This window comes from Triticum aestivum, chromosome 3B, assembly GCF_018294505.1.
Source record: "Triticum aestivum cultivar Chinese Spring chromosome 3B, IWGSC CS RefSeq v2.1, whole genome shotgun sequence".
Classification (NCBI taxonomy): Eukaryota; Viridiplantae; Streptophyta; class Magnoliopsida; order Poales; family Poaceae; genus Triticum; species Triticum aestivum.
In genome coordinates this window covers 21526875-21542851 of record NC_057801.1, presented here as the reverse complement: position 1 = coordinate 21542851, position 15977 = coordinate 21526875, and the positions used below count along the sequence as shown (strand labels likewise).

Sequence of the window (15977 nt, the reverse complement as noted above, 5' to 3'; positions counted from 1 at the left end):
TCCACCACGGCCCTATATTGCGAGATGACGTCCGAACTCGCATAGGCATGCAACGTCTAGACCTCACGCCGTTCAAGAAGCTAGGGTTCATCCTCGATGATATGGAAGGATGGAACTTCTAGTGATTTATGATGCCGATGATGATGATATGTGTCGGTTGAACTTGTATACTTTTTGTAGCGATGAAACTTTGTGATGTCCATGGTCCCTGCCGAACTTGCGTAAGCTACTTTGTTAGTTTGCGTACGATGACCTACCTCTAGTTAATTAATTTGCGTATTGTATGTTGCATCTAGTTGCTAACCCTTTCTTTTTCGGTGTTGCTCTAGTATATTTTGTTGCATATATATGATTGTACATCCTCTTCATGAACATGCATCTCTAACAGGTACCTAGTTTCTTGATAGCGAGCTGGAATTGCTATGTCGTGTACAAATGGAAGGTTCCGGGGGTGTACAACGAGTGGCATGAGTGACAGGCGCAAGTGAATGGGTTCACGGGCGCCAGCCATAAAGGCTTCAAAAGCAGACAAGAAGGAGAAGCTAGTTATTTGAGGTTCACGCTAGCGCGAGAGAGGACTCGTAACCGCCACCTCATGTACTGCGTAGTTTCGCTCTCACTCATAGTGATAGCTCTTCTTGCGTATACCTTTGTTTAGATGGATGACATTGTTGTAGTTGCAAGTATTCGAGACTTGCATGTATCGCTATTTTCGAGATGATGACAAGATACCACTTTGTGTTGGATGATCATTATGATGAGACTATTTGTATGTATATGCTACGATTACATTTGTGGTCTCGCAGGCATTTGTATGTGTATCATGATGACATTTCTATGTGCTAAAGATTCTTCTATAAAGCCTGTTCAAATACAAAACAAATATGCCGAAAAAAAAACTACTTAAATTAGCAGTAGCGAGTGTATAAAAGTTAGCAGCAGCGCCGCGATAGCAGTAGCGCGTCCAGGGAAAGCGAGCTAGAGCTACTAGCAGTAGCGAGCTTACGCTAACCGCGCTGCTGCTACACTTGTGTAGCAGTAGCGCCGGTGAGCCCGCGCTACTGCTATGTGTTAGCTGTAGCGCCTTATTAGTAGCGCCGCTACCCGCGCTACTGATACACATTAAAGTCGCGCTGCTGCTAGCCTTTTCCCTAGTAGTGGTAGTACTCATGTATGGTTGCGCCCGGTATATATTTGGTAATGTGTTGGGTGTAATGGAGATATTTTCTTACCCGTGAGCTATGCATCTAACAAAAAGGGCCATCTATAGGTGCCGGTCAACCGACCCAAAGTTGCAGCCGGTCCGGTTTCCACCATATGATAAAACTTCCTGTAACCATCTGATTTGAGTAGTGCTTCGTCCCCATCACTTGCAACGAAAAAAAAAGAAAAAAACATGCGACGATCTCTCCACGCAAGAAGAGAGGCGTGTTTAATGAGCATGTCAGGTCATCCTCCTCCCGACCACCACCCTCACTGCATCACAGAGCTCGCCGTCGTCACCATCGTCGTTGTCATTGAAGCACCACCCCATGGTTGGTCGCAGACAACTCCCATTGTGTTGGCCCATAGGTGGAGATCAGAAGCTTGTCTCCTTCCTTGAGACCATGGCGAGATGCGAAATCGCACCAGCCATACTCAAACACCATCAGCCCTTTGTTGTCCTCCTTCGGCTTTATTCTGTTAAGTGCAGGAAGTTATCTGTGCCAACTGAATGTGTCAGGTCTAAAGATTGTGTCCGTTGAATGTACCAGGTGCAAGTATGATTGTGTCGGGTGAATGTACCAGTCCAAGTATGGTTGCGTTGGCTGAATTATTAGGTCCAAGTACTCATGTATTAGCTTGTAGTTTACAGTCGATCTACATTTTATCTAATTTTGCTTGGTAGGAATCTTTTTTGGGTGTTGTATGCTTGTTCCGGCTGAATGTAGCAGGTCCAAGCAACCTGGTACAATCAATGCACAGTAATTGGACTTGGTACATTTAGCCAATAGTCTTGTACCTGGTACATTATGTGCACAACTACTTGTACCTCGTACATTCAGGCATACTTGTACTGGTACATTCACGAGCTTCTCACATCCGTCCGTGTCGAGTACAGGCAACTCTCGTTGTGCATGCCCATATGTCGTGAACACAAGCTTGTCTTCTCCCTTGAGATCAGGACGAGCGCCCAACTTGTAATTGTGCCATGAGATGGATGCTCTTGCAGCGGTATAAAGGGTATCATCGTAGTCGTCAGAGCTGTTATTCATCAAGCCTGCGATAGCCATGTAAGCCTCTGGCACCCTGGCCGCTCCTCCTCCCGCCCCATGCTTAAGGCCCGTGCTCAAAAGCGCACCTCAAGGACCCCCGTACATCCCTTAATACAACTTTATCTGCATCTGTTTTCTCTCTTGCCGGCGCCGCCATTCGAACACCGCCCCGCCCATACTTGCACTCCATGACTCTGTCACCTACATCGATACACCTGGGATCCACGACACTTCTCCTCCTCCGCTGGACCAGACCACTTCTTCATCCACCGCAAAGGTACCATTCACCCATACGGTAATCACCATGCCCAACAAGTGTTAGTTGGATTGCTCGTGCTAAATTTTCCAGTCTCTTCGTCTATGAAACAATGGATTCAAATATGGGGTAAATATACAAACACTATGGTAAGTCGTCTGACAACTCTTCCGTCGAGGAGGGCTACTCGGATGAGATGCACAATGTTGGGCAATAATATTGTTTGTTACTCGTAACTTTTACCTGGTACATTAACTCATCACAAACATACATATACATGGTACAATCAACGCACACTAATTGGACTTGGTACATTTGGCCACCATAAGGATATTCTTGTACCTGGTACACTAAGTGGATAATCGTATACTTGTACCTAGTACATTCCTATTCCTACATACTACTAATTAAGTGGACAGCCATATACTTGTACTTGATACATTTATGTATACTTGTACCTGGCACATTAAGTGGCCAACCGTATACTTATATACTGTCCGGCCGTGTCTCTGCGTGGTTCATGTGACCCTGGCCTGGCTATCATTGAAACCAGGGGGGCCCGCTTGCCCACCCATCCACTCTCTCCCTCTCCCTTTTTCCCTCTCTTCCCCACCAACCCACCGAAGCATGCTGCTGGAGTGCGCGCCCGGGCACCGTCTCTTTGGCCGCCGCCATCACCCAGTGCCGGTTCTCCATGCCGACGGTCACCTCCAGGCGCGGGAGCTTGAAGGCGAGCGCCAGGCTGCAGCACCGGCGCTAGGATGCGGACGGTGCGTGGCTGCGGGCGCGATAGTCACGGCGCGGGGCGGGCCGGCGCTGTAGGCGGGGCGCGGCATGGGGCCGGCCAGCGTTGTGGGCGGGGCGTGGTGGCGGGCGGCGCGGGCGGGCCGGTATGGTGGGCGCGCGCGACAAGCGGCGACGACTGCTGCTGCAGCTGCGGGCGGGCGCGGCGAGCGCATGCGGGCGCCGCGATGGCTGCTGCTAGAGCTGCGGGCTGGCGCGGCAAGCGAGCACGAGCTGTCACGGCAGGCTGGAGTAGGGCGCGGGCGTGCGGCCACGACGAGCAAGGGCGAGCGGCCACGGCGGGCTGGAGCAGGGCGCGGGTGCGCGGCCATGGCGGACTGGAGCAAGGCGCGGGCGCGCGGCCACGTCGAGCAAGGGCGAGCGGCCACAACGAGCGCGCGGTGGAAGGATCGGTTCCCTCTTTTCTCTAATTTAGCACTACCTCCACAATATGAGAAGCAATGCCAAAAGCTACTTTATCATTTGGCACTAGCAATTTGGCATACATTGTGGATGCCCTTAAGTATATGAACTTGATGGTCACAAGAATGCATTTTTGAGACCTGTTAATGGTTTAGTGGAACACAGCAAAAGAGAGTAGATCGATCATCACTTTTAAATATGATTTGCTTCAAGCAACTGTTCTAGTGTGCAACGGCTATCAGGCACGTGACTAGTATATCAACAAAATTGTCAAATCCTTACGACGTGATTATTGTTTGGAGCGCCACGTATCATGCATGCATGCGTGGCTATGGTGCATCACTAGTGAAAAGAATCTTAGCTAGCTACGGGTTATACGCTGGATATGATAATACAACTTTACCGGACAACAAACTTTGACTGAAAAGAGCGTGGGCGGCAGACCTGCCTGGAATCTTACTCTGTTACTCAGGCAGCAATATTTTTTAATTTGCAGCAGGACACTCGTAGGAGGACAGGAGATGAACGGCGAACAGTGAACGCACAATACAACTACTGCTAGGATTGGGTAGAGGTAGCCGGGTGGGTTGCATTTTGTGCCAGGCACATATTCGTTGATGGTACCGACCACACTGTAATGAGAGGTGTATGCTATATGTGTGTAAAATTTCTTTGAAAATGCGTTTATGATGTGAGCTGTAAAAAAAAGAAATCAGTTATTTTATAGTGAATTTTGCATGTTATAGAAATACATAAAAAATGCATGTAGATAGCATAAACATGAATTTTGCCATAAAATTTAAAAGACAAGTATTATACATCGATCTATAGGTATGTGTGTATTTCATTAAAAAAATTGAAACCAAAAAATAAGAAAATTATATTTATACTACTGTTCCATTGGTAGTCAACGGGTAGCACATGCGGCGTGGAGCAAAACGGGTCCACTTAACAGTTGGCAGGTGCTAGTTGTTTGAGTAGCTAAATTCTGTACACAGCATTGTAGGAGTAGCCTGAATACACCGCATGCACCGCCTACGTCGTGTTGTTCTTTCACCCCGATGGCCCACCTAGCCTCCTGCTAGGGCTCCACCACTGTCCTACGCGTGACCTACTGGCATGCCTATACTGACTGCTACAGTCTAGTGCTGGCCCTATTTGTCTCTGCAAATTGCCTGCTTTTTTAACATGACACCGCAAGTGACCTGCTGTTGACTAGTCCATAGCACGAATCTTGAAATTACACAACGCACGGGATAAGGGGGTGTCGGGGCACCCGGGTTCCATCACACCTTTTCGTTCACCCATGGCTCCGAGATAGATTAGCATGTTTCCTGGTGATTAATTGTGCTCCTTACTTTTATGTATGCATCAGGTACATCCTATGCTCTTCCCTCCATAATTTGTTTTTTTTTTCGGCCCAGTATATTTGGCAAATATGCAGAATATCTTCGGGATGAAACAAATCATGCACTAGAAAGTGTTTGCCAAGCTGTCACCGGAAGCTTAATACTAAACGAGAAACTCCAGGCTTGCTTCCACTTCAACAACATATTTAGAGACGACAACCATGTCAGATCTAAATAAGCAGCTTCCACAACATATTTAGAGAAGACGTCCAGGTCAGATCGAAGTATGCAGCTTCCATAAAAGATTTCTAAATATATTAGTTATGTGAGGAGCAACAAATGAGCCACATTAATTGTCAGTTTCCTACCAATGATTAATCAGAATCAGCTATTTTGTGAAGTAATCAAAAACTGTTTCAGTCCCGTACACCTAGCATATTCCAGCAACAAAACCAGGGAAAATACTTGCAGGTGTACATAGCTTGCTCATGTAGTTTGGTTGGATTCCATTGCTGGCCTTTTTACAATGGATTTAGGGCATGTAGGTGTATTTGGAATAAAAAAATTGGTACCATAATGTATGCGTTCAATTCATATATCTCTTTTCGATGTGCTAACAATCTGCTTTTTGATAATTTTTCCAAGAGACGTCACTGAACTCAAACGCATGTCTGCTGAAATAAAGCGACAGCTCTTCAAAACATGGTACATGTGGAAATACAACAAATAGAAGGGATTACTTATTGACACATATTTGTATCAATGACAACCATAATTTTTGAAAAATATGCATGTATTAAGCTAAAGAGAAAAAATATATGTCTTGTTTGTTGGATTACCCATTAACATGATGTATTGCGAGTTACTTTTCACCATCAGTGCTGTTGCTTTCTTCACCTGTACAGTTTGGGTATATACGTAGTCACTTCTTTGCTATGCTTCAACATGTATTTCACAGCTTTGAACATGTGTATCCGATAATTTGATGCTATGAATAAACTCCATTTGTGATGCCTCAGTTACAATTAGTACTTTTTGTTTAGTTTATTAAGTTTCATAACCCCATACTTTATTTATCAAAGTTAATCGATTGAGAGTTGCACGTCTATATATGTCATAATTATTTCTTTGCTGCTCATTCTCCATCAACCTGCTATGAAGAAAGTGTCCCGATACTGATATTTTTTTCTTCAAGTGTTGTTACATAGCCCTCTCAAGTTTCAAAACTAGCTAACTGAGAATTTTTGTAGACAATCCAAGATTATATAGAAGTGATGCGTAAATATGTGTGTTGTTTGTACCCTAATATCATTCTCTTGAACTATCACCCTCCCCTCCCCCCCCCCCACACACCTCATGCTATCGTGTGCAAAAAGGAATATTCCGTAGGAGCATCTACATTTTACCTTGAAAATATATGGTTGGATTTTATGAAAAAAATAATTTCACGTTGTAGATTCTTATAATTCTATTGCCCAAGTTGACGGGCGTGGCAACGCGCGCCATCAACGATCTAGTGTCCATTATCACCCAGTCCTAAACCCGACACATGCAAATACTCCCTTCGTTTCTAAATACATACTTCTTTTTAGTGATTTAATTACGGACTACATACGGAGCAAAATGAGTGAATCTACACTCTAAAATACATCTATATACATACGTTTGTAGTCCCTATTGAAATATCTAAAAATGCTTATATTGAAATCACCGGCATATGAGATCATTTGGCCTAGTAAAATAAAATAAGAGAAGGCTTTCAGGGCAAAGTATCGTCGCCCCGAGGCGGAACCTGGATAGGAGAAATTTTGCTCTTCAGTAGAGCAATTCCACTAGGGATACTCCCCTCCGGGAGGGGAAAATTAAAGCTATCGTCATCAACAAGACTCCTCTCATCATGGGAGGACTCATCTCCATCAACATCTTCATCAATATCATCTCATCTCCAAACGATAGTTCATTTCTTGTATTCAATCTTTGCCCAGAACCTTAGATTAATATTTGTGGGTTGCTACTAGTGTTCATTACATCTTATAGTTGATGCTAGTTAGTTTGTTTGGTGGAAGATCATATGTTCAGATTTTTAATCATATATTTATCTCATCTGATCATGAAGATGAATATGATTTGTGTGTAGTTTTGTTTGTTCCTGAGGACATGGGAGAAGTCTTGTTACAAGTAATCATGTGAAGTTGATCTTCGTTTAATATTTTGATGACATGTTTTGTTGTTCTTCCTCTAGTGGTGTCGTGTGATTGTTGACTACATGACACATTACCATGTTTGGGCCTAGGGGGAGGCATTGTGGGATTAGTAAGAGGCTGATTTGGATCCATATGTTTCATGCTATGTTTAGATTTATCATAATTCTTCTTTCGTAATTATGGATGCACTAGTGGAAAAGTGTTAGCCATAACTTTCGTTGGTGGCGCACCATTTTCAACCAACACCAGCTCTCCTTTTTTTCAAATAGTGGTAACGTCTGTTTATTTGGTATGACATTATTACGGACATAGTGGTCGTGTAGGAAAAGAATTAGACACCACATGTATATGGGGCCCACACTTTGTAGCAGGCGTAATATAGTGTTGGCGTGGTATACATGGAACGCCAGCACTATTATGTTCAGTTATGGCTTGTCATGGGTTGCCACGACAGCACTACATCACGTGGCATCTAATATTTGGAATTACTTTTATTTCTAATTATTTGGAATTACTTTTAAATATATAGTTTGAGATTTCAAATTAATTTTGGAATTACTTTTATATTATTTGAAATGGAAATACTAATATTTCAATTATTTTTACTAATTTAAGAATATTGTTTTGACTTTTATTGAAGTACTATTATTATTTCGTATTACTTTTATTAAGTTTTATTAAATTAAGAATATTATATTTCTTTTATTTTGGTTGTTTTTACTAACTGGAAAATATTGTTTTAACTTTTATTAAAGTACTATTATTATTTTGTATTTTTATTAAGTTAAGAATATTTTTTTATTAAATTATTAATATTGTATTGTTTTTAGTAAAGTAAAAAAAATATTGGTTTTTGCCAAGTTTACTTTTTTTGTTTATTGGGCCAAGCCATAAATATTTAGGAGGCAGTGGGGGTCAAAACGAAGGACAAGGGTCCCTCGCCTCACCCTAGCATGCTCTCTCTACCGTCGCTCCCTCTCTCTCTGCCCTTGCTCTCTCGTTCCCCTTTCTCTCGCCGCTCGTTGCCCTCAAATTCCGGCGAGTTCCGGTCGTTAGGAAACATGTAAATCTCCCTCTCTCTATGCCCTACTCTAGAACCATTTGATTTTATTTGGTTTGATTTTGTTTGACTTGATTTTGTTAGATTTGCATCGCTAGGGTTTTGGCGATGATGGCGACGGACTGCTAGGAATCATCCCCTCCACAACATTGAATACAAAGCATTGGTGAGTTCATCCCCTCCACGGCATTGGCTACAAATCATCAGTGACTAGGGTTTCAGTTTGGCAGAGCAAGATAATTTGACTAGGTAGGGAAAATTAGGAGTTTGTTAGACTGCAATGTGAAATGAGTAGGCCAAACGAATAGAAGCTACAATGTGAAGTGAGTAGGCCAAATTAGGAGTTTGGTAGTGCAAGATAGTTTGAATAGATGGATAATTTGGATGTGTCGAAACTGCCATATGTGTTGGATAATTTGTGTTTGCTCTAGGCATTTTGATACACATGTTGAAGCAGTGCCAAATCAGTGCCACAAGTGTCAACATGGCATGCCATGCTTAATTAAGTAGCTAGGCTTCCACTCTTGTGTGTCACAAGTGTTTGGTTGCCATCCACACTTGTGTGCCACGAGTGTGGCATGCCACTGTTTTGTGGTGTCCAAATTGGTCGTCACACTTGTGGCAAAAGTTGGCTAGAAGTTGAGTGTATGACAACTGGGGTATGTGACTAAAAAGTGTGGCATGCTAGTTCATTATTTCAATGGATGCTAGCTCAATTGTATGTGGTATATGTAGAAATTGCCATGTGTTGGATAATTAGGAGTGCATATGTTGAACTACTTTATCTAACAAATTATTTATTTGTCTAACAAATTAAAGTGCATCGGGTCATAGCCGATTCTGTAGGCAACAACGAGGAGGTGTACAATGTGAACATGCTCAACAAAGATTTCTTAGAGAGTCATCACTATAGCATCAACAACCTACAACAGGTGAATGCCTCGCTAAAGGCAGAGATTAGAGAGTTGCACAATGAGAGTGTTCAACTTGTTAAGAAGACTAATAAGCTGATGGCAGAGAGGGATAAGCTGATCAAGGAGAGCGATGGGCTGAAGTAGGAGAGAAAACTCCTCAGGACAGAGAGCAATGAGCTCAAGGTGGACATAGCTCATTTTAAAAAAGATGAAGAGAGCAATAGAAAGAAGCTTCACCAGCTGAGTGTAATCCTTGATGAAGAGTAGTTCTTTAACTAGCTAGTTCATCTTGAGTCGATGAGTAACTTTTGTGAAGTTTAATTAACTTGTTAAGTTGATGAGTATCTTGCGTTAATTAGTACCTATTGAGTAACTAGCTAGTACCTTTTTGTGAAGTACAATTATTTAGTTTATGAGGTAAAACAATTTTTTATTACCAAAAAATCAATTTGCCGGCGTTGGCCAACAAGGAACGATAGTGTTAAGACAAGTTTACTGCTGGTGTTGGCCACGTGGCACGCAACTCACGTAGAATACTGCCGACGTGGGCTCCAATGCCACCACTACATTTTAGCAATTGCGCCATATTGATGGCGTCGTGCGTCCACGCCAACAAGATCGTTTTTGCCACGTCATACCTAGGCTTTTCTACACTAGTGATGCTTATGAGAGAGGGTAATCATAAGTGGGTTATTTTTTCAAATAAAAACAACACCCTAGCACTAGTTCACCCACATAAAAATTTATCAAAATAATGAACGTGAATCAATGACTTATGATGAACATGACTAGACGAAATTTTCATGTATCCTCGATAACGATTTTCTTATTATAAGAAGTATTTATGGCTTGTCCTTTGGAACATAAGGATTAGACCATCTTGTTGTACCTTGTTACTTGCTACGAATTATCTTGCTACCAAACTATCTGTTACTACTGATATACAATGGAGAAAACTCGGTGAAAAAAGAAAACAAAAATATAGAAAACAGTGTAAAATCCAGCTCTTTTCCTTCTAGTAAGTTGTGTCCAAGTTATTTAACATGAACTTGAAGTTTGCTCTGTGGCTATCAACACGACGAACCACCTAGGAGATTTGAGGATTGACCCCCCTCGCTCTCCCTTTTTAACTGAATTTTTCTTAAAAGAATCTCTATTGGGCTGGCCCAATTACTCCAGACGCTTCGCTGGATGTGGGATATAGCTCCCGAGGCTAGTTCTTGGATAAACGAATTTAGGCAAATCCTATTTGACGCCCGCAGGCGTCAAAAGGAGCAGCCTTCGCTGAAGCAAGTCGCCACTTGGGCCGGCCCAGGTACGGATTTCGTTCGCTGCTGTTTCCCCTGTTTCTTGCGGGGTATTTTTCGTTTTTCTTCTATGGTTTTTTGCTTCCAGTTTTTTCATGGTTTTGGCCGGTTTTCAGTTGTTTTGTTCCGTTTTTTATTTTTCTGTTTTGATTCCTTTTTGTCCTTTCATTTTCTTTCATTTACATTTCCTTTTTTATTTCATGTTTCTGTTCTTCTTTTCATTATGGTGTATTTGTATAAAGAGTTCACCGTGTGTTACAAAAATCTTCAATGTATTAAGAAAATGCTCATCGTATATTATGACATAGTTCACCTTGCACTGTAAAATTGTTCATTGTGTATTACAAAAATGTTCATTGTATATTATTAAACGTATATTAGAAAATGTTCATTATGTATTACAAAAATGTTCATTATGTATTATTAAATTGTTCAACGTATATTAGAAAATGTTCATTGTGTATTACAAAAATGGTCATTGTATATTATGAAATTGTTCAACATATAATTAGAAAATGTTCATTGTGTATTTAAGTTTTGTTCATCATATATTTAAAAATTGTTTAGCGTATAACCATCAAATGTCCATTTTAGTATTTTAAATTTGTTCAGTATTTTTTTACAAAAAGGTTCACTGTATTTTAAAATTTCTTCAACGTATTTATAAAAATGTTGAACGTTTTTTTTAAGGATTTGCCCCTGTACATTCTACTTTAAGATTGGCGCTGCATGTAAAATTGTCGTGTTAGCTAGCTCGGCTGGTTAGCCTCACTTGATTCGAGCATGAAGTCGTCGGTTCGATCCCACACATACGCTTTTTCTTTTTTCTTTTTTTCGCTCATAGCCAGATGATTGGGCCGGCCCGTGTGCGCGTCGCTTCAGCGAAGTCGGAACGATCGGACGCACACGGGCGGCGTACAGGCGCTCCCCGAATTTATCCTCAGCCTAGGCAGAGATGGGGTCAGGACTTGGTAACAGCTATTGGGTTTTATATTATTTTCTTTGGCCCATCTCAGATATGGTATATAGTAGGCTGGTGTAAAATTACAGGGTGGGCTGCAGCCCACCCTGCCCACCTTGTAGCTCCGCCCGTACTACATGCATAGGTATGGTTCTCCCCTAAAAAAATGTATAGGTATGGTCCCGTCAAAAAAATGTATAGGTTTGGTAGTGTAGATTCTTAAAAAAAGGTATGGTAGTGTTTTTGATGTGTTTGCTTCATATCTACGTGTGAGGCCACGGACCGCATACACTATCTACGTGTTTGCTTCATATTGTTTTGATGTTTAAAAGGGAGTGAAAAATGTGAGGCCAGGGAGATAGATGGGTCAACTCTCTCGTATATCTCTTGTATTACATCTGATCTGAACTGTTACATAAGTAGAAGAGAGAGGGAGAGAGCGCAGCGGTAGCAGGGGCACACGCAGGTGCATGCAGTCCGTAACAGAAGGGATAGCAGGGGCACACGCAGGTGCATGCAGTCCGTAACAGAAGGACGTGCCTACAGACTAGGGAGAGGTCGTTACATCAAGTGTACACGTACGGTGTTTAACAGCCCCCCGCAGTCGTAACATCACCTGCCGTGATGTTTAGGCTGGATCGAAATTGAGAGAACACCAAGGAAGGTAGTCCCTTTGTAAATATGTCCGCAAACTGAGATGTAGTAGGCACATGGAGCACACGCGCTTCTCCAAGGTTGACACGGTCCTGAACAAAGTGTAGGTCAATCTCAACGTGCTTCGTCCGTTGATGCTGCACCGGGTTGGAGGACAAATACATGGCACTTACATTGTCACAATAGACCACGGTGGCACGGGTAGGAGGAAGGCGGAGATCAGTCAATAGCTGCCGGAGCCAACATGATTCCGCGACACAATTCGCCACTGCACGGTACTCAGCCTCGGCACTGGAACGAGAGACGGTGTGCTGCCGCTTGGAAGACCAAGACACAAGATTGTTGCCCAAGAAAACACAGAAGCCGGAGGTGGATTTACGAGTGTCCGGACAACCGGCCCAATCGGCATCGGAATAAGCAATCAAATCATGTGAGGTGGAGCGGTAGAGCTGCAGGACAAAGTGAGTGGTGCCTCGAATATAGCGGAGTATCCGCTTGATAAGCTGAAAATGGGAGTCGCGGGGATCATGCATGAATAGGCAAACCTGTTGGACGGCATAGGAAAGGTCGGGACGTGTCAAGGTGAGGTACTGGAGAGCACCGGCAAGGCTGCGGTATAAGGAAGGGTCGGTATATGGTGCTCCATCTGTGGAAGAGAGTTTCGAGCGGGTGTCGATGGGTGTAGAGATGGGGTTACAGTTGAGCATTTTGGCACGATCTAAAATTTCGAGAGCATATTGTTCTTGGGACAAAAAAATGCCATGGGTGTTGCGGTGTACATTGATGCCTAAAAAATGATGAATGTCGCCTAAATCACTCATAGAGAATTCACACTTCAGAGAATTGATGATGGAATGTAGAAGTGTTGTGGCATTAGCAGTGAGGATGATATCATCAACATAAAGGAGTAGATACGCAATTTGCGTGCCACGATGCAGTATGAAGGGTGATGGATCACACTTAGATGCTACAAAGCCGATGCCGTGAAGGAAGGTGGTGAAGCGAGTGAACCAAGCGCGCGGGGCTTGTTTGAGGCCATAGAGTGATTTGTGTAGGCGACATACATGAGTGGGCTTAGTGGAATCAATGAAACCAGAGGGTTGTTGGCAATATACCGTCTCGCGAAGATGACCATGCAGAAAAGCGTTTTTGACGTCAAGCTGATGCATGGGCCACGACTGAGAAGTGGCAAGGCTAAGGACCACACGGATGGTGGCCGGCTTGACCACAGGACTGAAAGTTTCGCCATAGTCCACCCCTTCCCGCTGAGTGAAGCCGCGAAGAACCCAACGTGCCTTGTACCGGGCGAGAGAGCCATCCGGATTTAGCTTATGACGATAGATCCATTTGCCAGTCACAACGTTCACACCTGCAGGACAAGGAACCAAAGACCAAGTGTCATTCTGCATCAAGGCATTATATTCGTCTAACATCGCGTTGTGCCAATTGGGATCCCTAAGGGCAGATTTGTAGGTGGCCGGAAGTGGCGAAATAGGAGACAACGTGAGAACCTTAGGCATAAAATACCCGGCTTTGGCACGCGTTTTCATCTTGTGTGCGTTCTCGGGTGGAGTCACGGGAATAGACCGGGGTGGCAGAGGTGGAACTTGTGGCTTGGTAGGAGAGGGTGGCGCGGAAGCAGAGGTGCATGCGGGCGAGAGGGAGGCGGTGGGAGGGCTAGCAGGCGCGGTTGGGGCGGGCAAGCGGGCAGACGTGGCAGGTGGGGATTCGGGAGCAGGTTGCGAGGCTGATCCGATCGATTGGGTGGGCCGGGAAGCGGGCGACGTTTGGGTTTGGTCAGCAGCGCCGGTTGTAGATTTGTTTGGGTAGTCCGAGGTAGGTGGGGCGTGGCCATCAAGGAGGATCGGCGGAAGCTGCGTGGGAGGCGGGGAATCCGGTGCAGGAGGAGAGTTTGTGGCGGGCGGTGTGGGCACAGTATATGGAAACTGTGTCTCGTCAAATATGACGTGCCGAGAAATAAAAACCCTGCGGGAAGAGAGATCTAGGCAACGGTACCCCTTTGTGTTCAAGGGGATATCCGAGAAAAACAACAGCGTACAGAACGTGGAGATAATTTGTGTGGGGCGGTAGCGTAGGTATTTGGAAAGCAAAGACAACCAAAGGCGCGAAGGTGGTCATAGGAGGGGTGAGCACCGTGGAGAAGATAGTAGGGTGTGTTAAAATTAATCGGGCTAGATGGACGCCGGTTGAGGAGATACGTGGCGGTGTGAAGTGCTTCGACCCAAAAGGGAGGTGGGAAGTTGGCTTGGATGAGTAGGGTGCGCACAATATCATTGGTAGATCGAATGAGGCGTTCGGCTTTGCCGTTTTGGGGCGAGGTGTGTGGGCATGAGAGGCGAAAAGTGATACCATTATCGGAGAAGAAAGTGCGAAGAGATGTGTTGATGAATTCACCACCATTGTCACATTGTAAGCATTTAATGAGAACATGAAATTGCGTGAGTACATATTGGAAGAAGCGTTGTAGGGTGGGGGAGGTGTCGGATTTGGAGCGCAACGGAAAAGACCATGAATAATGTGAGAAATCATCCAAGATAATAAGGTAATATTGAAAACCAGAAAAACTAGCAACCGGTGAAGTCCACAAATCACAGTGAATTATTTGAAAGGGGCCGGTGGTACATGTTCTAGAGGAAGGGAAAGGGAGACGGGGTTGCCGACCAAGCTGGCAAGATGAGCATACAGGGGCCGGTTTATTACAAAGTTGAATAAAATCACGAGAAAGACGTGAGAGAGTAGCGTGGCCGGGGTGACCAAGCCGTTTGTGCCAGGTATCGCCGTCGACCGCAACGGAGAGAGCCATCGTGGTGTGCTCCGAATCACCATGGAAGGGGTAGAGTGGACCTGGGCTATTGGAGCGCATGAGAACCGTCCTGCTGGCGAGATCCTTCACATCAAAGCCGAAAGGGTCAAATTCGACGGAACACCAATTTTCAGTAGTAAATTTATGAACCCCAATAAGGTTGGTGATGATGGATGGTGATACAAGAACATCATTAAGGGTAAAGTCTGTGGGTGAGAGAGTAGTGGATCCAGATGCAACAATAGGGAGCTGATGGCCATTACCAACGGTGATGCTAGAAGAATTAAGCCGTGAAGGAGAGTGACAGATGGAGAGGTTACCTTGCTGACCTGTGACGTGTGAAGAGGCGCCTGAATCCATTATCCAGTCGGTGGCGCTGTTGGGGTGTTGGGTCGCGACGTTGCTGTAGGCCTGGTGAAACAAGGCCTGCTGATCCCAGCTAGAGGGCCCCGGCAGCAGTGTTGGAGCAGCAGGAAAGGGCGCCGGCGTGGGGTAGTTTGCCGATCCAGGAGTCGCATACGGGGCAGCAGCAAAGGGCCCGAGCGTGGTGTAGGACCCCGATCCAGGGGCAGGTGCAGCAGCAGGGAAGGGCGTCGGGCCGGAGTACATAACCGGATACGCCTGCGTGGGAGCGGCGGTACGAGGGCCGAGCACACCAGCGGCGTTCGGTGGCACCCACGCCGGGCGAGGTAGAGCCGCCCCGTGAAAGGTGCGGTCATGTTCCATCTCACGGGCGAGCCGATGCTACCGCCGAAACCACTGGAAGCACTATCAGGGGATCTCAGGAGACTGCACGACCATGTGCTTTCGACTGAGAAAAGCCTACTAGCCTCAAAGGATCCAGGATATCCGACATACGCGGCTCGTGTGTGCCTGAGGGGAAGTGCTACGTCGAGACACAGCCCGCGGAGGTGTTCTTCCTGCGGTTTGACCATATCTTTGAGATGTTTCTAACAAGGCGGCTCGATTTTACAATCGTCCGCCTTT

The 15977-nt window shown here is 44.8% G+C and overlaps 1 protein-coding gene across 2 annotated transcripts; it reads right to left on the bottom strand.

Annotated features, from left to right (window-relative positions):
• Positions 1–14898: 14898 nt before the first annotated feature.
• Positions 14899–15621, bottom strand: LOC123064434 (uncharacterized). 2 transcript variants are annotated; one of them, XM_044487919.1, is made up of 2 exons: positions 15311–15621; positions 14899–15074 (listed from the first exon to the last, which is right to left on the bottom strand). In XM_044487919.1, exons 1-2 carry the CDS (start codon positions 15597–15599, stop codon positions 15037–15039), a joined length of 327 nt encoding a protein of 108 aa, XP_044343854.1. In that variant the 5' UTR covers positions 15600–15621; the 3' UTR covers positions 14899–15036. The 2 variants fall into 2 exon arrangements, with proteins under 2 accessions (XP_044343854.1, XP_044343855.1); XM_044487920.1 differs by having other exon boundaries at positions 15320–15621.
• Between the last annotated feature and the right edge of the window lie 356 nt (positions 15622–15977).

Coding starts and splice junctions, on each gene's coding strand:
- LOC123064434 (XM_044487919.1), bottom strand. CDS start 15,599: ATGTACTCCGGCCCGACGCCCTTCCCTGCTGCTGCACCTGCCCCTGGA. Junction 15,075..15,310: donor ACACGTCACAGGTCAGCAAG/GTAACCTCTCCA, acceptor TTTGATGTGAAG/GATCTCGCCAGCAGGACGGT.